At 41.6% G+C, this 22,710-nt stretch overlaps 1 protein-coding gene across 1 annotated transcript in view; it reads right to left on the reverse strand.

Annotated features, from left to right (window-relative positions):
- Positions 1-22,710, reverse strand: part of APOO (apolipoprotein O) — a 40,720-nt gene that overhangs the window by 17,321 nt on the left and 689 nt on the right. The window contains exons 2-3 of the mRNA XM_075262652.1: positions 6,514-6,621; positions 5,227-5,346 (exon numbers count right to left, since the gene is read on the reverse strand). Of these exons, the coding sequence (XP_075118753.1) occupies positions 5,227-5,346; positions 6,514-6,621 (228 nt within the window). The remainder of the gene's footprint in view (positions 1-5,226; positions 5,347-6,513; positions 6,622-22,710) is intronic.

Below are 22,710 nucleotides of genomic sequence, written 5' to 3' on the forward strand. Positions count from 1 at the left end.
AACAGGGGTAGCTTTGAATGGTTATTCCAAACTCAGCCCTTTACAGCTGAGATGGGAATACTCATCTGTATGTGAGAGTGGGTGGGATTGCAGAAAAAGCAGGGTTAGCTATGCTACACTGTTTCCTAGCTCCCATTGAGGACAGTGGGAGTTTCCGAAACAGCGTGACACAGCCAGCTCGGCTGTTTTTGTTATCTAGGCTTTGTCTGAGCAAGGCATAAGATCTGGTTTTCCCATCTCAGTCTTTTACAATTAATATTTTTCTCCACTATGGCAATATTTCCCTACGTTTTTATCTTTGTAAGCTAACAATGGTAATGTACATCATTTTGGATGTATTAAAAAAAAATGTATTGCAGTTGACAGACACCATAAAACCTGACACAGATGTGAATTGAGTCTAAGAGTTTTGACTCCCATTAATAGGTAAGGGCAGCCTAGAAGAAAAAACACAAAAACTGCAGTATTGGGACAAAACAATGTAAAAGCATAGCAGTAGAGACATTTTGCCCTAGAATAAAGAACACCCTCCTTAGACCTTTTAGTAATATGTGATACTACTTTACACATAGGCTAGCCATACACATCAGATAATGAGAATTCCCATGATCAGTCAATCAGTCAATAGTGGGATCCTTCAGATCCATCAATATAAGCAACTAAACTGCCCTATCAGGGTGGCAGTATAGAAAAAAAAAAAGCTCAGTCTGTGCAAAATGGCAGATGTTCTGCAGAAGTTAGCCAATCATGTCATACACTTTTAAGTTTGGCTGACCGACAGAAGAAAATTTCCAACGTGTCGGACATTTTTTTTTTCTCAAACTTAATTCTGCCACCTGTCAACATGAACCATTGTTTGCAGTATTATTATTAAATGATGGCCAAACAAATACAGCATGAAGATGCCTTAGTCCCAATATATGCACTTAAACTGGACACCCAGACATGATTTCCTTATTGTGCACAGGTTATCAGGCAGAGACATTACATACATGAGAAGATAACTAACCCCCTAACAATAGATTTGTGTTCCCGCTGCACTGCTTCTCTAATGTTTGCTAATAACTAATTTCCCTAATGTATATACAAGGAAAACACTTAGATGTGGAGTAAATATGGAGGCTGGAAGAGGACAAAATGGAAAAAATGTCATTTGCTCTGGAATCCTTGGCTGCAGAAGAAATTCTGTATGATTAATGGAATGAGGAAAAGTAAAGATATAACTCATGAGTAGGCCAATCCCTGAAGTATGCTTCAGTCTTCTGGCACAAGCCCATTGGGCTCAGTGAAGTTGAGGGGAGCACATCAAGGTTCACTGCCAATACCTGATAGGTTCCCTTTAACTGTATTTATTCTTTTTTGTTCCTCTATGTAAAAGTAGAGTAAAGGGAGGATCTAGGGAAGAGCTATAAGGACTTTTTGTATAGTATGCCATTAATTGGGTTAGCCAGTAAATTTTATTTATGGCCTAGCCTTAGGACAGGCAATAAATATCTGATCGTGAAGGGCCAAGAGCTGGCCCTCCGACAGATCTGGGTTATTGGGGTACAACTGGTCTCCATACTATACTTAGCATGGAGCTGGAAGCATGGCATTGTCTAGTCATCGGCACTGGTGCTGTAGCTAGGTTCCTATTAAAAGATAACACATAAATTTAAAATATCCTGGCCAACCCTTGGCCAAATATGTAACAAAAAAACCCCCCAAGGATCATGACTACGGTATGTTAAAAAAAACCCTGAATGTGGAAAGTAATACACTAAGTTGCACTATAAATAATTTACACCATAATAAGACATGAGGGAGCTAAATGCTTTCTGAACATTATAATTATTTCTGTGTCTTTAATTCTCTTTAAAAACATGAATGTTCTTGTTTTGTTCAAGTTGTTCATTAAACTCTGGAAATATTCAAACCAGGCCGAGCAAATATTAGTTTAGGCAAAAGAAAGGCCTGAGAGAACAAATCTGAAAGGAATGAGACAGCTTTGTAACCATGGCAGAAGAAGCTTACTGTCTGTGGGAATTAAGCCTTTATAAATGACAAAAAGCCATGCAGTGCTACACCATGACATGCTGTACCCGTCCGAGGAAAAGATGATTAAATTGTGAGACAGAACAGAAAATTTCTAATATTTATTTCTGAAAATTTGCAATGATGAACATACTGGAATGAGGTGAAACAAGAACTCATTTTCCTGGTACTGTGTTTACTATATACACACACAGTACATACACACAATTTATACAGTTTCCTCCCAAGCTCTGAAAACAAAGGTATACCCAGCTGTGGCCATAACAAGTTAGGAGATGAGACTATAAGGCTGGGTTCACACTACCATTGTGAATGTCCATAGCTTTCTTGTCATAGGATGACAACAAAGGACATTAAACTGTTGCAGAGAATGGACACAAACGGATTCTGTGTCCATTCCCATTGACACTAACGTACACATCTTGTCAGAAGCTATTGTACTTCATGTTTGTTTACTTTTGTAATGGAAGATAAAGTTGTGCATGTTTTTTTGTGGGTGATAATTTAAAGGGTTTGTCCAGGATATTTAAGTCCTGGGCCAAGAGGGCAGGAAAGTTGAAATTTAAAAATATTATACTCACCTGTCCACAGCGCTACTATTTTCCACGTTGCTGTCCGGTATAGCGGCGCCTGGGGGCTTGTTCCAGCAGAAGTATTCACCACATATGACTACTTAGGCCAATCAGTCACCTCAGCAGTCTCAGAAAGAACCCAGGACACCACAGGTGACATATGTGAGTGACATCTCAGGTCCTTTCCTGTGACCACATCAGTGCGCGTATATGACCAACGCTCTATTCACTTCTATGGAGCTGCCGTGATAAATCCTATCTGATAACTCCCATTTAAGTGAATGTAAGTTAGAAAAATTATCTGGTTCTGGTCTAGTGCAAAATTTGCTAAAAAAAATAAAAAATAAAAAATAAAAAAAATTGACTGCCGGTTTGCTGTTAGCCTCCATGATGCACTGAAAGATCTCGTAAGTGGGCGACATTGTGAAAGAGAACATGACAAAAAGACTTCTTATTGGGCTTGATTTAACATTTAAGAGCACATTAAAGAGAGCAGCAATAATGATCCTCTGGAGTTATAGTCAGGAATGAAGGGGAGCGTAAATAAACTGACAAAAATAGCACCTGTAATGATAAAATGAACACTTTAATTATTACACAGGGAGTTTCCTAAGAGCTGCCCGAAGCAGAAAAATACTACAAAGCTGGACTTAAAGGGATCCTATCATTCAAACGCTTTTTTTTCTGACTAAGACAGACTTAAGAAAGGCTATTCTTCTACCTTATGTTGTCTTCTCCACGCCACCGTTCGCCTGAAATCCTGGTTTTTGTCAGTATACAAATGAGTTATCTCGCAGCACTGGGGCCGGCCCCAGCGCCCAAACAGCAAGGCCTCTTCACCTTCTTCTTCCAGCACGCGGTGGGTCAAAATTCAACGCATGTGCAAGTTGGCTCTGCCAGCAGGCCTCGGCCAGAGCTGACTTCACATGCAGGCGGCCATTTTTTTCTGGCCACTTACGCGAGCATGCGCAGTAAGCTCCTGTAGTTCTATGTCCTTAAGGGGTTAATCTTTGTTAATCTAACTCTGTTTATTATGTATGTTTGAATTTATGCATATATCCATACTAGCTATAGCCCGCGACTTCGTCCACTGTCCCCTCACCCTTGCGCGATCCACCTGCAGCGCGGCCCGTGGCACCCCATAGCCCTTTCCTTGCATCCAGCGCGGTCACCTCCCACAGCGTCATGGGCCAGGACCCCACAGCTCCGCTGCTGCACCTCTGGCCCTCCCCTTTCCCTCCACCTGCACCCCCGGTTCTCCCCTTACCCCCCACCCGCGTCCCCGGACCCCTTTCCCCCTTTAGGGTTACAGTCACCTCCTACCTCTTCCCCCCAGCACCACCCACCCGTGACCTTGGTTACCCCCCCCACTCGCCTTCTGCCCTCTGGTGTGAAACCCAACCCCCCCTCGGCCCCCTCTCTAACCCCTACCACCAGCACCACCCCCAAACCAGCAAACCCCCCCACCCCCTACCGATCACCCATGCCCCACCACCCCTCTCACCCTTAAGCAAGCTGCTCCTGAAGCTCAGCTGACTAAGATGGCATTTCCTCTGCCGGCGCTGCTATGTTTGTGTGCCGCGCCGGCACCCGGAGCAAGTTGACCTGTCCTGATGTCCTCTGCCGGTGCGTGGGCGCTGCTCCTTCCCCGCTATATTCCTTCTCCGCGTCGGCAGCCGGACCAAGCTGCGGGGCCGGCGTCATGTTCCTATGGCAGCCGGGAGGCGTGCGCAGGGTCCCCGGGCTGTCGGTCTTTCGCTCCTACTGCAGCCTATGGCACGTAGCTTGCAGTAGAAGCGCTGGTTTTATGCTACGCTATACCAGCGCTTCTACTGCAGGTTACGTAACCTAGGCTGCAGTAGGAGCAAAAGACCGACAGGACGGGGACCCTGCGCAAGGCTCCCGGCTGGCATAGGAACATGACGCCGGCCCCGGAGCTTGGTCCGGGTGCCGACGCGGAGAAGGAGCAGCGCCCACGCACCGGTAGAGGATCGTTGTGGACACCGCCACCCCCCACTCCGCTGGACTCACCTTGTGTACGGTGTGTACCCCACAACATCTGCCAGTCCTGTTTAGCCAGCCGGCATGCTGGCAGTGTGTAGGCGGGCTGGGGTGGCAGCGGCGGCTGGAGCATGTGGGCTGCCGCCATGTTGATTATGGTCTTCCTGGTCAATCGGCCCGCCTACACTTTGCCGGCAACATATGGTGCTGCAGCGCTGGCTCCCTAGCCCGCCCACACCCTGCCATGCAACAATAGGAGGAATAGGAGGTGCGTGGAAAGACCTGGGCTGGCAGAATGCCAGCTTGTATAGCCGAGGCAGAGGGGTCTTTGGAGGGTGACGGTGGCGATTTGGGGTGAGTGACCCACATTTAAAGTAGCCTATGCGTATTTCGTGGGAATTATGTAGGTGTGTGTGAAATTTCCCCCCAATCCGTTCAGCTGTTTGGCTGTGATTGAGGAACAAACATCCGAACATACAAACATCCAAACACACAAACCCGTGATTTTACACTTTATACATTATTATATACTACACAGGTATTTCATTTGTTGCACCTTATTTTTTAACCTGATCCAGTAATGGGGCAGGGGTTCTAACACTGGCACATGGGACAGTACCTGACACCACTGAGTATAAGGTGAAGTGGATGTTCTCAGCCATGAAATTCCCTCCTCTAACTCTGTTTTCTTGTCTTCAATATATTTGGTTTCTGGGACTGGACTGGAATACAGAGAAAGCTGTAAAGATTGAAGAGTAGAACACATTAGAAATCCACCAACCTCAAATATAAAATATTCAAGCAAATGTATATACCGTAATATCAGCTTCTCAAGCTACGGCTATTGAGTGTAAACACAGCAATCTGAGAGGCTTTAAGGTTCACTGAACTTATGGAATTCTGGAACTGTCTACTGTACATTTGATATGGATCAATGCCTAAGTCTTGAGTCTGTGTCTACATTACAGTGTAGTCAGACAGTGAAGTTGAACGCTGTTAAAACCACATTAAAAACGGCATTGTGTACAACACTATTCATTTTCTATGCAGCTATTAAGGCTCCCTACAAACAGGCAATTGAAGTCTGGGAAGTCAGCCCATACATCAGACTGCATTTGTTTACTAAGACTCGAACTCACGGTATTATAGTCATCTATGATGTGGCAAGTCACTTCCTTATCAGGGGAGAGTAGTCGTGCAGTGATGCATTAACTCACAGCATCAGAAATAACTAGGATTCTGTGAGGTCGGGTCTCTGGATACAGTGCAGTCCAAGAAATACCATGATATACAGGTTGTATTTTCCTGACTGTATTCAGGGAACCCTAACAGTGTTGGATTGAGGATCTTTGGGGCTATCAGATTTATGACTCTGGGGCCACAACCTCCAAACACCTCTAGGAATTAGACCATAGTATCCTTCAAACTATGGTGTTTTTTGCTGAACCATTACTGTTAGAGCTTTGGCTCCACTGATGTTATGATAGGTTAATTTGACACGTACCCTCAAGATGCAGTTTTTGAGCCAAAGCCGAAAGTAGAATCAAGAGAATGTGTAGCTTGATATGGATGCCATATATTCCTCACACCATGCTATGTGCATCATCAGAATACAAAAGCACATCAGGGAATGATAGGAGCCATTGTTGTAGATATCAAACTTGTAAGGTGAAAAAATCCAACAGACTATCTACCTGTCAGTCAGTTTTTTTCTCCATTTGAGGAGGGGTCAAAGACATCTGAGTGCAGTCATTCTCCCTAATTCTACATCAGTAATTACATAGTACTTCTTCTCAACATAAACCAGTGTTTCAGGTTATACAGTGACAAATATGGCTTCTCTCATTGTGTATGAAAGATTATCCCCCACTGGCTTCTTTTTTCGGTCTGTGTAGTTCTCATTTACCTCTTCCACTTTTATGAGACTCTTCGGAGAAGCTTTTGCTTCACTGGCTGCATGCACATGAAGTGAGGCAAAACTCAGGCTAGCAGGGACACCGAAAAACTTCACTGCCTGAAAAAGAAAGAACTTGATCATTAAATGTAGGATTTGGGGCAGTAATATGGAAAGAAGGGGGTTACTATGAGTACAATACAGACAAAGCACCACACAAAAAAACTGGTTGTTATCTAAACGCTTGTCATAACGTCTTCAAGAATGTACTGTAGGTCAGTGCTCAGAGAAACAAGGAAACTGTTGGGGGATTTTCTGTTTCACCAATACTTCCTGTTTGGGGATTATTTTGCAACCAGGCTCACCCCATTTGCAAATAGCTGAATGAAAAAACTGCAAGGTGCATATTCTATAAAATCAGATGATCAATATACTGTATAGATAGTAAGCTACTTGTAGGAACCAAAATAACACATGAACTTATTGACCTCAAATATTTTTAGGGAGCAGCAGGTCCTGAGATCTATTCAGTGTTGTTATCCACTACATTCATATATAACACTTGTACCTCTGTTTACTTCTATTGAAGTAGTAGCAATAATAACTAGGAAATGATAAAGTAGCAAGAATTCTTTTTAACATGGTAATAGCAGACTAAACAGGAAATAAGTGATGATCGCGCCTAGTCATATAGCAGAAGTTCTTAGGAGTAGATGCCTAGCGTCATCTGTCAAAAGTAGTACAGCAACTGCAATAAGAAATCTACAATCTACACTAAAGCTTGCAAAAGTATATCACCCCCAATAACTGGACCCCGAAAAAAGGGGTTGTCTAAACCTTTCTGTAGATAGTGGACTTTAAAGTGAAGTCAGTAAAATAGAGGTGAACACAACTCTCTGTACAGACCTGGATAGCTCACCCAGGTTAGAAAATACTGGAATATGTTGCTTTGCTAAACTGTATTTTGTGTTGTGAACACAAAACACTTTAAAGGAATAATATATATATATATATATATATATATATATATATATATATATATATATATCATAAATTACGCACACACACACACTTCGCAGCCTCATTACAACCATTAAACAAGAAGTTTTGCAATGCTATAGTATTGTTTTATCTCGCAATACATTTACCTTTCACTTTCATTTCTTTTTTTACAGGGACGAATTTCCATACATCAGGGACAACTGAGAGAACATTTGCACAGAGTACTTTTTTTTTTTTTTTGTATGTAAGCCCACATCCGCCATAACAGACTATGGCTATGTTCGCACAACATTATATTTCCCAAGGTGCATTGTCCACAGCCAAAATCGGAGTCTGTTGCGGATCAGCAGTTTGCACTGCTACAGATCCATGTAAATATTAACTTTATTATGTTTGAACAGGATAAATTTCACTTAATATTAAAACAAAATGACAGGTCAGTTATTTCTGCTGAAAAAACAGTGTTCCCAATATTACTGAAATGTTTCTGCCATATTCTGCTTGTCCTGCTTTAAATGTCATTTTTATTGTTTAACTTACTTTGGCTCTGTTCTCATACGTGTAGTGGTTCCTGAGCAATAAGTACTGTTATTTTTGGTGCTTCATATATTTGGGCTCTGTGCTGTCAGAAGGGTAATATCAGGCAAAAGAAGGCAAGAGGGTGTGACGGGGCAGAGCACAGAATCACACCCTTTACCTGTTCAGAAACGGTCCACGTGACAGTACAGAGCCTAAACAGTATATGAAGCACAAAAAATATCTAGAATCATTGAAGCAGTGGCTATTAAATGATGCAAAGAGCTGGATGTGATGGTGGTGGTATCAGTTCCTCTGTTAAAGTGGTATTCCCAACTTGCCTATTTACCAACTTACAGGCTTTGTGCTTGGCTCACTTCCTGGTTTTCTCAGTAAATTGGTGGCTGGGGTTTCACTTACTATGCTTCTCACTTGCTATGCTATCTTACATACAGAGGTAACAGACTCCCTGTCTCAGTCCTTATCAAAAAAATTCAATTAGCCGACTGGAAGAGGGAGAAACAGCTCAGAAACACAAGCTCCGAGCACTCAGCCCCCCCCCCTACCTACTGAGAGCAGTGAGCTACGTCACTTGTCCTGGGCGGAGAGATAAGATCATCCCCGGGTTCGTGGTTATGGAAACGTAGTGTAATGAAATGAATAATCTCAGATAGCGGCCAAACAAAGCAGTTTTGCTTAAGTAATGTATTTAGGAAAAGTCTTAAATCCACATAAACTAGCAGTATAGATAGGAACCTTGAGATGGGACAACTCCTTTAAGTTTAATACACTGGGGACAAAAGTGAAACTGGCTGTGCCCTAGATCTGCTCAATCTAGCCAAGATTATGCCTGTATCCTCAGTAGATCCCAAAATATCACTAGTTGAAGTGGAGCTGCATATACTTGTAGGTTTAACTTCAACCAGTGTGTAGGGAACAAATGCAGCTGCAGGAAGAATAGAATAATTCCTCATTCTCCTGTGTCAGTGAGTTCAGATACACTTTTGTTGTCATACTTGCCTTTTAATTCCTTCAATGCTGCAGACTGAGGCATTTAGGTGGTTTTACAGAAAAAAAAAAGTTTACATTTTTTTCCTTTAATGAACAAAAAATACAAAACTGGTATCATCAAATTTTTAACACCCTATAAGATAAAATTAGTACATATATAGTATGTATATTTATTCTACATGTAAACCATGATCACAAACCATAAAATTCAGATGCCAGAATTGGTCTTTTGTTCATCACACCCATCAAAAACAAAAAGTACCCATAAAATATGAGCTCTTGTAAAACTACCGTATATACTCGAGTATAAGCCGACCCCCCCAATTTTACAACAAAAAACTGGGAAAACTTATTGACTCGAGTATAAGCCGAGGGGGGAAATGCAGCAGCTACTGGAAAATGTCAAAAATTAAAATGGGTGGAGTTTTTGGGTGCAGTAGTTGCTGGAGAAGGGGAGGGGGTGTTTTGGTTGTCTGTCTGCCCCTTCCCTGAGCTTGAGGACTGGGGTTTTTTCCCCACTTGGATTTCAGCCTGGCTGAATATAGGGTACCTGCAGTGCTCCTATTAACCCCTTCCCAACGGAACAGGAGCACTGCAGATACCCTATATTCAGTAGACCGGGCACTGTCAGACACAGGGATACCTAATGTGTATGTGTGTCACAGTCATTTTCTACTTTCATATGTATTCTAGGGAATGGAGGGATTTACAACTTTTATTTTTTTTTTTTAACTTTTCTTTTTTTTTTTTTGCACTATTTTATGTGAGATTCTATACATTGATATTGTGGCTGGTCATAGACCCCCCTCACCCTCCTAAAAAAAAAAAAATAATAATTTTTTTTTTTTTTTTTTTGCTGACTCGAGTATAAGCCGAGGGAAGCTTTCTCAGCACAAAAACTGGGCTGAAAAATTCGGCTTATACTCGAGTATATACGGTACATTAAAACACAATTTAAAAAGTTATGCTAACTAGAATGCAGAGAGAAATAAAATGTTACCAGAGTTATGCGCCAGTAATATTTACATGAGCAAAAAATTCAAAATCTGTAATAAAAAAGGGGCATTTTCTGGAGGTTTTTGCCATTATAGGCTAAGGCTCCATGAGCGAGCCACAGCCAAAAAGCACAGAGAGAAAAGTCATGGTGGAAACATAGTGTTTTTTCCCACAACACTTTTTGTAGAAAGTCTGCAGAGTTTTCCGTTTTATAGTGGACATGCTGTGATTTACAAAAACGAAACGTTTTTTAAAATTGCAGCATGTCCGGATATTTTTCTGCAATGTGTGGACGGGATTATCCAGAATCATATCCACTTTGCAAGGACTGTAAAACACTGTGACAAAATTGTGGCATTTACGCTATGTGGGGCTGTGGCCTTAATGTGATTGTTAGGCCCTGTTCACAGAGCAGAATCTGCCACCAGTTTTGGGGTGGAATCTACATTAAAATAATTAGCAGATTCTGCCTTCCATTGTTTTCAATGGGGACAAAGATCACATCTGAACAAAAAAAAATAAAATAAGTGTCTTGCTTGATCTTGCCACAGATTTTGTGTCTCAAGACTCCCTGCTGATTTAGACCACTGATCGATGGTCCTGCCATGAGGTATATAGGGGTGGAAAATGAAGAGGAATCCGCGGCAGATATCTGCCTCAAATTTCTATTCATTTCTATTCATTTTCCAATGTCTGACAGGGCCTTAGAGGGTTAATAAATCAGGAGCACTCCCATGAATATCAGGAAGTGGCACAGATTTACCGTAATATTCAATTTTGGCATAGATGGATTAATAAATTCCCTCCTGAGTACCTTGTCCTTAGGGACATCAGTCAAGTCAGACTGTATGGGTTTAGGGCGAGGCCAGTGTCTCCACATCCTTGAATGCAAAAGGGTAATTAGCATTGGGTGTGGGATAAAAGTATTTTTTTTTAGATTTTAGAAAGGCTCACAAGCATACATTAACAAAGCACAAAGCCACCTTAGACAGCTAGTGGTGGTGGTTTGCACAGTAAAAAGCTCCTGACATGTTCGCTTTCAGTGTGACATCTTTAAGGGCTTGTTCACACTGGGGACGGATTTTGGCACCGAGAGTAACGCGGGGAGCCGCGTCACTCTCTGGTCAAAACCCGCCTGCCACGACCGTCGCGGTCACGGCTTCCTCCTCCGGAGTTGGCTCAAATGAATGGGCCGACTGCGGAGGTTGCTGCCGCCAGGCAGAAGCCGCGGCTCACTGAGCCGCGGAATCCACCTGATGAAAGGGCAGCTCACTTCTTTTTTCCGCTAGCGGAAAAAAGAACGCTAGTGGTCTCCATAGACCACCATTGTATGGAGGCGGATTTTGAGGCGAAATCCGCTGTCAAAATCCGCCTCCTTGCCCCCGTGTGAACTAGCCCTAAGGAGTCAGCATTCTAACACAACGCAGCAGACAAGAATCTCATATGAAATATAACTGGGCGTCATTTTGCTAGGATGGAAACACTTGTTCCTTGCTCAAATTCTAGCAATCGTCTGCATCTTTCATGGTTAAGGGCAAAGACAATGTTATTCATTTCCCTTAAGTAGGACTTCATAAATTCTGCTGCTGTTACTGGCTGCAGTTGTTACGGCTGTTTCCGGCTTTTCAGTTATAGTTTATCTTTGGGCTTTTTTCCGCTAAGGGCCATGTCTTTTTACATCCTGTGTGATACATAGTCATATTTTGTCTATTATACTACATCAAAAAAAAATTATTCAAGCTCTTGGGTGCAACTGGAATTAATTCACCAAGTATGTCTGCGGGCTCAACCCTGTGTGTGGGATTTCTTGGAAACCGTACAAAACACGGCAGTGAATGAAACAAGTTTCTCTTTATGTAAGATTTGTGGCATGTTTAAAATGATGGCAACTGAACAGCACCAATGGTACTCCATTCTAGCACAAAACCGTACCCAAACTAGAAAACTGAGGCATAGCAGGGACACATCTGCAAGTAATAGCAGGTTCTTATTTCAGCTTTATTTATTTTGGATTTATTTTGGATTGAGAAAGGAAGCAGCGTAGCCCCTACACGGGAAGGTGGGCATTGGGGATCTGCAAAGATATTAGCAGGTGCTACATTTATGTGTTTGTAGACACTGTTTCTACCTACCCGACCAAGAGTTGTAAAATGTGGCAAAAAAAGGATGGGTGCCATTGTTAGGACATAATATTAGTGTACTTTTCATATACACCAGGCATTTACAATAATTCCTGCACGGTTTTCTGGATTTCTGTTCTGATAAAGCCCTTCTGATGAAAAGGCCTCTTTCTGCCCACACATGACCATGCAGCCATAACATCCCATGTCTCTTAGGAGATGGTAATGTAGTAAATACTTGCTAATGCACTGTACATATACTAATAAATAAAAGAAAATATAAAAAAAATACTTACAGGTGTGCTAAATGCTCAACTGGTGATGTCATGATAGGCGAGAAGTAATCATTTTTTATTTAACGTCTTGTCCAGTCCTGTGCTGCACCTTTGTTATGTGGTTGCCAGGGCTTGCAGCGAATGGAATTACCATGAAAACAACCACAGTTTCTGGGACACCTCTCACTTTCACAGACATAGCATCTATTTATAGCTGCCTACAGGCCCCTCAATTACAAGATGTAAGGTAGTGGAATTGTCACTGTCTACACACGTCAACGCACTGTTGTAAAAGATAGTTTTCATTAGATCACACATATGCAGAGAGAAACAAAGAGAGGGATCACTATATCTTTCTCTGGAGGACCATGCATGGTCTTGTATAAAATAGGCAGCATCCAAATGACACCATGTTAAGTTGTATTTCTCTTGTTTGAACGCTGCAGATCAACTAAACTCTTCTTGCCCGTCTTCCCCATATATTATAGTTAAATGGGTTGGTCAGTTCACAGGTAAAGTGGCCATAGGCATAGAATGTTAAAAAATTAAAAACTACCCTGGCACTCTGTCTTCTCTAAACTGCCTCCCGGCTTACACACACCAGTGGGGAGCAACACAGATAACATAGATTGTAAGCCCTTGCGTGCAGGGCCCTCTACCCCACTGTGCCAGTCAGTCATTGTTAGTATTATATCTACCTGTATATTTTGTGTATTGTATGTAACCCCCAACAACAACAACAACTGCTGCTGCTGCTACTACTACTACTACCACTAATAATAATAATAATAATAATAATAATAATAACAGCACTCCAACTTGTTTTAGGAGAACCTTTCAGGCAAATTCCTTAGGGTCAGTGCAAATGGAGTTTTTTAGTGCTGATTTTGATGCTGAATCCGCCTCAAAGTCAGCCTCCAAAAAATCCTCTCAATAGAACTCTATTGGGAGGCTTTTTTTGGAGGCTGATTTTGAGGCAGATTCAGCGTCAAAATCAGCGCCAAAAAAAATCATTGTGCTCTGACCCTTATGGGGAAAATAGCGATGTCAGTGCAAAAAATTGTAACTTAACCGGCCACTTAAAAAAATAAATAAACTTCAACTCACACAATCCCTTTATCAAAGGAAACTGAAAAACACCATGTAAACTTAGACTAACGCCAAAGACAAAGTCTATTCCACAGCAAGTGCACAGGACATAGCAAACACCGCAGGAGACATTCAGCAAAAAAAATATTTTTCCTTTCAGTGTACACGTAGCTTAGACTTGGCTTCTGAATAGATGTACTATGTGCTCAGAGAAAGTAGAAAGTTTCCATTCAGCATGTACTTTGTATAAAAGAGTTAAGGATTATGAATGGCCACCTGGTACAACTACTTACATACAGACATACAGACATACCAGCTGTCTCCAACCTGGGAGCTCCAGCTATAACAAAACTACAATTATCAGAATGCTGAGAGCTGAAGTCTCACAACATCTGGCAATCCAGAACGACTGCCATATATCACACTGTCATATGATATAGCCTGGAAAGGGTAGCGTGGTCAGCAAAACTAAATATTCTGCCTCCCTATCCATATTAAAGAGGAACTCTGCCCAATATCTAGTTGTTAGAAGGGTGATAAGCTCGTAATATATATATATATATACACTATGCCCTCTACTTCAGAAAACTGGCATCAAAGGAAATAGTTGTCTCACACTTTTAATACAAAGAATCTGTCTTAATAAGTTCCCCCCAATGTATCTTTGGGCTGAGGCCCCCAGAAACTTGGCAGTAAGTGCTCAATATCCCTGTGGAAACATAGCAATACCACAGGACCCATGTAAATCAATGGGTTGCCTATATAATGCAGGACAGAAGAGATCCTCCAGAGTTACATACACTCTACATTATGGCTTCCCAATCTGGCACAGAGTTTAGGATGCTGAACAGGTAAACTTAATCCATTAAAGGGGTTACAAATTCGTTAACCACTATGTTACTTATGGTTTTCATATAACAGGATTAGTCCCTACTGATTGTACGATATGTAACTGAGATGCCTGTGTAAAGTTGCCATTGCATGGCGCAGCTAAATCCATTCTTCTGGTCCATGGTAAGAACATAAAACCAATAAAGAAAACCCATCTAATAACGGATGACAACAAATCACCAGGCCTTCCAACGACTTCAATGGGGTTCGATGGCTATCTGTTGCTTTAGAAGTCACATCACAAGATGAAACATGTAGCCATTCTCACATGGATTTGTATGACCACACTTATGCGGTGTTCACACTTGCACCGCTGTCCGCCCTTTGGGTTTTGGTCCTAATTCCCAGAAAAACTGCATAGAGGACGGCTTGCTGACAGTCAGTTTAAAAACCCATTCATTTGTTTTTTTTGCATGGACACAAAGTCCTGCAGGGTCAGTCTGTAGTGTACACACTGGGTGGCATTTAGCAAGGCACTTAAGCCTATTTTTATCTAAGTCTGAACTGTCTTCTATGCCATGTGTGCAAGATTTGTCATGTGTTTGGGCCTATCTTAAAGGCTTTGTCGCTTTTTTGTTGGGGAAAGCAGGACCGATTTACGTGTAGTAATATTGTACAATACATTTATGACATGCATCATTTTTAAAGCGGCACAAAAATAGAGGCAACTGAACAGTACATGGGCAACAAAAAAAAAACTCAAATGATTTCCTGTAAGTGAATTTGTGCAAGATTTATTATACATTTTGCACCTTTTTAGTAAAATAGGTGCACAGAAATAAAATGTTGGTTACAGTTTATGTACAGAACAGCACAGATCACATGTGTCTGATCTCCACTGCTCCCTGGCTCTCCTATCTGTCGAGATCATGTTTCACATGCTGGGCAGCAGATGTGGAGTGAGCAGATGAACAACAAAGCGACAAGTTTTCCAGGACACAATGATTTAGTTTATCACGCTACTATGTCCTACAAAAAGACAGACAATAGAAAGCAGATCAGAGTCCAGTCTGCTCTTGGATTCTCTTTTAGACTCTGTTTGTCTCATTCTGACTGCAGGATGTTGTTTGATACGAAAACAAATCACAGAATCCTCAAAATAACCCAAAGAGTTAAACTGTGATGTGGTCCTAGCTAAGATGTCAACTGGCAGTAACTGACTAGCTTTGCATTGTGAGCAGATGCAGAACAGAGGGGTGTTCTCTTACATGTCTTCCAAGTGCTCTGGTCTCTTTCTACACTGCACACATTATATTTGACCAGATGGCTTGAAATAGATTTGGCCCTACAGAATGTTTACCTAAGATAAGGATATTAAGGATATTCGGTTACAAGCCACTCTAAGGACAAGGAAGAAGCAACGTCCCTAGATGTTTTCTGTCTACAACCCTGCTGTATACTTGTTTATAAATAACAGACTATCCAAACCTGTTGTCTCACTGGTTAATGTTTACATAGAGACAAGCAGCTGACATCAAAACACAGGCTCCAAGTTACTAGAACTCACAGAACCCTCACTAAGCAGGAAATTCACATAAATCATTATTTTGGTTTACAAGTTTCCTGGAAGAGATCATATCAGCATTAAGATTAGGAGGATTTCCTATGTGTATCCTGTCAAAATTCAAAGACTGCTACTAACTTACGTAACATTGAAGCCAATGCATAGGAGATGATGCCCGACTCGGTCTTATGTTGTTTAAAGTATTAACAACAATATAACACAATATGTTGGTAAGTCAGTCTCTACTGGCTCTATTAGAACCAATGATGCAGGCAAGTACCTGGAATTTACGCTTGTACAAGTGCTTCAGTAAACCTGTATAATAGTGCTGGTGATCACCCGATACACAACGGGATCTCAATTATATTTACTCACATCTAGTTCCGAGTAAATATAATTGAGATCTGTTTGAGCTAATTCTTCCCCTATAGCAGAGGTCTTAAACATGCAGCCTATGGGTGACATGAGGCCCTGACAGCAGAGAGCAGGCTGAAGGAGGAGCGTGCTGGCTTCCCTAAACGCAGTCATGTTGGAGTGTAATGTGTCAGAGCAGAGGCGTCTCTTTACCACACTGCTTTATCGCTGGTGCTAGAGGAGGATTTTTTTTAAAGAATTGTTACCGGACAGTATGTTATTACTGTGGGGTGGGGAATAATAGACTGTATATAGGGGCAGAGCCACTACATATGTCTATGGGTGCACTAGTTCAATAGAAGCAGCAGGCTGTATATAAGAGGAGAGTCTCTATATTTCTATGGGGGCAATATATATTTCTATGGTAACATGCAAATTTCTTATTATAGTAATATAGTAGCACAAATAACTAATTGATTAACAATAATCATATCGAATTTGCACGGTCGGACCTATACTATATCCTATGTCACCCCTGCTACCTCATAGATTGTAAGCTCTTGCGAGCAGGGCCCTCAGTTCCATTGTGTGAATTGACTTTTACTGTATAATGCTTCATTTTGTCTTTACTTGAACCCTACAAATTGTAAAGTGCTGCAGAATATGTGGTAACTATATATATAGAGAGAGAGAGAGAGAGAGAGAGAGAAAAGCAACATTTATTCCTATTCAATAGTTGGTAGAGCCCAGCAGATGCTTCCTTACAGATGGTACTGATCGACACAATACTCCCGGATGCCTAATGAAACTCCGGGTGTATGTGAGCCATCGGGTGCGGTTTCTCTGGCCAGCACTCTTCGGTCTCTATCTCCTAGTTTCAGGGGTCGGCCTACTCAGGGCAAATTCCAACAATCACCGTTCACCTTCCACTTCCTAATCACATAGGCCACTGTCGATTTTGGGTAATTCAGTTCACTTGCTATGTCCCTTAAGGTTCGACCATTTCTGTGGTACCCCACAATTACGCCTTTCTAAAAATCGGACAACTCTGCACTTCGTGGCATCTTGCATGTGACTAATGTCAATGCTGTTTCCTATTTAACGGCGGAAGGCGTGACGTACATCATGCCCACAGATATCTTTATTTGCATGGGTGTCCAAATACTTATTGGTAGACAGTGTGTATACATACATATATATATTTATATATGAATTAGTATTCGAAAAGAATGCAGCCCCTTAACTTCAACCTTTTTCTATGAGGCCCACTTACCTGGGTTTGAGACCCCTGCCCATCAGTATAGTTCAGTACTATGTCTTATGGCCTTTTCATAAGAGTCATCATTATCACACAAACTACTACATTTAGAGCGCTATAATGCTAAGAGTGAAATGGCAGAAAAGTACAGGTAAATAAATAATGTTATGCTATTTCTTAGAAAATACTATACCGCCCCCTGGTGACTGTAGATCCGTATATCACAAAATAACGTGTGCAAAAGTGTAAAGAGGTCATCGACAAAACTGTAGCAAGAAGTGATCCTTGCTATTAGGAGAAAGGCATCAGTAACATCAGCTACCACTAACTGGCTACATGTCACAAACATATACTATGGCTACATCAAACATGGTAAGAAATATTATACGATACTGTGTTCATAGTGGTGTCAAAGCATAGTTGTGCCACAGTGTATGTAATGGCCACTGGAATCCCATCACAAGAATGGGGTCCCTTTTGCCCTAGAGTGAATAGGGCAGTGGTTGTACTGAGGCTCCTTTCGGCTCTATTGGACTGCTGAAGAGAAGCTCAATATAGTGTAATACTTGACTATTTCTGGCGCACAGTCCCAAAGAGGATTCACTGAAGGAGGCTGACCAAACCACCATAGGGTCAGTGTATGTGGTGTGGTGCCCACACACTGACAACCCTAACAGGAGCCTAGCCAGTGGTACCTCCCCTCTCTGTTGGCGTGGCGTTAGGCCAGTAACCTGGGAGAGGTGGGGGAGTCATCCATTGAGCAAGCAATATAGAGGTTCTGTTCTGGTTAATGTCGGTGGAGTTTTGGCCCACATCTTTTGTGGTATAGGGAGGCAGTAAGGAATACTCTGTAGGGCTAATTTCCCTATAGGGCCTCCTATCCTCACTGTTTATTTGCCTTTGGCAAGCAGTTTATGGTGTGGGACATGTTTTTATACTTTCTTTTTCATGTTTTAATGGACTACAAATACAAGTGAAGTTTTAGTTATCATACAATTCCTATGGTGGTATGGTCAGCCTCCTTCAGTGAATCTTCTTTAATAGGAATTCCAAATATTCAATTTATCAGAGCATATACAGTCCCAAAGAGTTGCACCACTACTTCATTTGCATGTGGGTAAAAGGGGCCCCATTGTCATAATTAGTCCCCTCATTTGAACCCCCAACAATCTACAATTAATCCTTATCGTTTGGACACAGGATAAACTGTAGCTAAGGAAAAAGTGGTGAAACGTGTGTTGAGGCTGGAGGTGGAGGTCAGCACAGACTAGGATAAGGTATTATATGACTTTTATTGCGTCCTATGTCTTATGTTCGTGATGGGATTGTAGTCCCCCTAATGTTTGCTATATTGATCTTGCTGGCTATGTGATGTTACCTATGTGGTTATTCACCCATACTCACCAGAGTTATACTCCACAATGGTGGTCCACCACTATAATAGCCGCACGATAAAGCAAGTCTCATAGATTGTAAGCTCTTGCGAGCAGGGCCCTCAGTCCCATTATGTGAAATGACTTTCTCTGTAATGTATCTTTCTGTCTGTATTTGAACCCTACAAATTGTACAGCGCTGCAGAATATGTTGCCACTATATAAATAAAATTTATTATTATTATTATAAAGCAAGCTATTACTTAAATCTTGTTATTTCTAGCTCTTTGACGCAAGGACTCTATTTTCAGATATAAACTTTGGGATATGACAACTCATTTGTATTGCTATTTTCATTATTCTATTTATAGTCATGAATTCTATGTAGTTTGCTGGTATCATGTATATAAATTTGTATTTTTATGCTTGCATCTGTATGGGTATATTTCCTCATGTATGAGCTGGAATAATTAATATTCAGTTATACGATGTAACTATTCGGTTTCCCTGGTATTTATGCGACCTCCTCCCCTTTTGTATTCTCTTCCGCTATTTGTTTTGTGTTTTTAATGAATTGATTTAAGACTTAATCAATTACAAATTGTTAATAATTTTGTATTTGTGGTTATTGATGTGTAGGGGTTTTTACCGGATAGCACGCTGACACATTCATTTCTGTCAGCATATGCACATGACCGTGATCAGTGTGTGGGCCGACAGTCTAGTCCGCAAGACAGGTCCTATTCCTGTCTGGTTTTGCGGCCTTGCTTCTGTGGCCCTTATTCATTCAAGCACAGAAGCACGGCCAGCACACGGATGATATCAGGCGGCCTGCACATACTGCTGTACAAGGGGCCTTAATTTAATGTAATGGATGAACAGATCTGTTAAACTAATTGGATATGGGGACTTGCAGGAAATTGAATTTCCTGTATGGCCACACCTTAACTGACTTGGACCTAGGTGGCGAACAAGGCAAATTAGTATGTGTTGATCCTCTTTATAATACTATCCCCCCTGTGAGACATCTTGAAACATTCTGTGCCACTTACGTCAGTGGGAGTTTGCCTATTTTTCTTGAACTTCTACCTCCTAATGAGAGACTTCCCTTATTTGTTTTTCACACCTAGTATTAGACTTTTAATGCATCAATATACTGACACTTTTAGTCAACATTGCTGCCATCCAGTGGCCCTTCTTTGAAAAGACGTCCGCATTCAGTTTTTCCCATACTGTGCCCATTTTCTTTTACTGTCTTTAAATACCAAGCGGTACTTCTGCCCCTCCTAATAGCTCCTGTAAATACCATCATAATCCGCTCTGGATTAGGCCCAATGAATGGGCCTAGTCGGGAGGGAGTGTCTTCAGGCAGATTCGCGAGGCGACTCCACCTGAAAGAATGAGCATATCTCTTCTTTTTCCGATAACCGGAACAAACAGCTTCCGGAAAAAAGCACTGACCGGCTCCCATTGATTTCAATGGGAGCCATGTTTTTGGTCAGGACTTTGAGGCGGATACGGCCTCAAAATCCTGACCAAAAAAGCCTGTGTGAACTTATCCTAAAAGGACGCCACCCAGATATAAGACAGTTAACAGACACGACTTAATTAGGACTGTGGAACACCCACATAACTCAGGGGCCACCTGGAGCCTTAAAGACTCGATGGAGTTATTTATGTTCTGAACAAATGGAGGTGCTATCAGGCCTGATCACTGAAGATGAAATCTCCTCCTTCCATAATAATAATAAATCTGCTGGCCCTGATCAGCTGAATACTATAGCATATCAAATCCACAACTGGTCCGTACACATTTCATTACTCAATAGCCATCATAATTCTAGTAAAACAACTCAATACCCAACTTCAGTACTTCGCATTCAACGTTTGATTCATTCTCTTGGAACTACCTGAACACTGACCTACACTATATGGGGTCTGGGGACAACTTTCTGCAATTTTTACAATTTCTACCGAACCTGCCAAGCACTAAATTGCTCAATAACAGCATTTACATCTGCTCTTGCAATATCTCCAAGCCTGGCAGACCTTTCAGGGTATCAGTTTTAGTTCTAGAGATTAAATCAGTGATCCTGATGTGCCACTTTGGTTTTTGATCCTGTTGTTTATCTGGGTACAATGTTTGTACTTGGCGCGACTTTTGTACAATCCTGTTATAGCCTTATTCTTTTATTATTGTTGGAAATCAATAAACTTTGAATTGCAAAAAAAAACAAAAAAAAACTGCAACCCCAGCAAAGATCTGAGGCCCAGCCTTAGATTACCCCTTTGCATTCATAGGCATAACATGCTGGATTTTTCCAGTTTTTTCCTGTTGTGTGAATGCACAAAGGTCAAAAATGTTAATGGCTGCTATACGGATCCAATAAATTACAATAAATAGGATCAATGCTTGTCAACTACTCTGTGACAAATAAACTGCGCTTAATAACTTTCTCCCATAACATATTACCACCTATGGCACTAATTTTGCTTTATTTTGCAAATCTTAGCCATTACTAATTTTACAGGCCCTATGACCCCTGAGATTGTGATGAAACTTTGGTTTCAAAGAACAGTAGGGAAACGGAATATTATAGTATATGCAGAATATAGGCAATTTGGGGTCATGTACAAAGCAGAGCCCTTCTGTAATTGTGTATGCAAAAAAAAAAAAAAAAAAACTTCCCTAGAAGCCATGTTGCTCCACATACAAAATCTTATCAAAGATGCCATGTTTATTTTTCGCTGGGTTTGTGCAAAATCAGCTCGAACCCTGTAGTCCGAGTCCGTGGTTTGGCCTACTCACTCCACAGCCTTGGATGTAGCCATAATAAAGGTGTGTGCATCTAAGGCCACACACACAGCAAAACGCAGCGTTTTTCACAGAAAGTCTGCAATTTTCCTCTGCAGACTTTCTGCCTCAATTACACCTACACGGAAAACACCAGCGTTTACAGTACATAGGTATAATTGACATTCTGCGATTTACAACAAAAAAGGCATTTTTTAAATAGCAGCATTCCTCTGTAGATTTTCGTCTGCACTGTATGGTGGGATTAGCCAGAATACAATCCACATTGAAGGTAACGCAAAATGCTGCGTTTTTTTTTACCACAGTGTTTCTGCTGCGGCCAGAACACTGTCTTTTTGCAACATGGGGCCCCAACCTGCATGAGCCCTTAAAGGAGTACCAGCCTTTAAATATTATTGGTCTATCCTTATGATTGGTCCTCAATATCAGATCAGTGGGTTGTCCAACACCCCCACCAATCTACAGCTGTTGAAAGTAAACAGTGGCCCATCTAGGGTACAGAGCATAGAAAATGGCCAAAAATTTGCCTCAACTAAAAAAAATAAATAATTTGAGTTATACCGCAAATCTCTCAGGGAGTGGTGTAGATTTGAGATCATGCACCAAATCCTCTTAGGCTAAGTTCAAATGCAAATAAGCGTGTGCATGTTCCGGGGCAGCTGCCGCGATGGGATGCTGATGCAGTGCACGGCATCCCGTCGCGGCTCTCTGCTCCGGAGTAGGCCCAAATGAATGGGCTGCAGAGTCCGTCTGAAGAAAGAGCATGTCAATTCTTCTTTTCTGTGAGCTGCAACATGCCACTCACGGAAAAAAGTAGCCTGGCAATCTACATAGACCTCCATTGTAAGGGGGCGGATTATGACGTAGATTCAGCACCATAATCTGCCCCTTGATGCCCCGTGTGAACTAGCCCTTAGTAATTATGGCGTACCACCTGTTGAGGCACAAATAAAGACTCGCAAAAGAACGGCTAGTCTTAATATATATTGATCCCTGCTCTGTACA

The sequence above is a fragment of the Leptodactylus fuscus genome, chromosome 2 (genome assembly GCF_031893055.1).
Source record: "Leptodactylus fuscus isolate aLepFus1 chromosome 2, aLepFus1.hap2, whole genome shotgun sequence".
NCBI lineage: Eukaryota > Metazoa > Chordata > Amphibia > Anura > Leptodactylidae > Leptodactylus > Leptodactylus fuscus.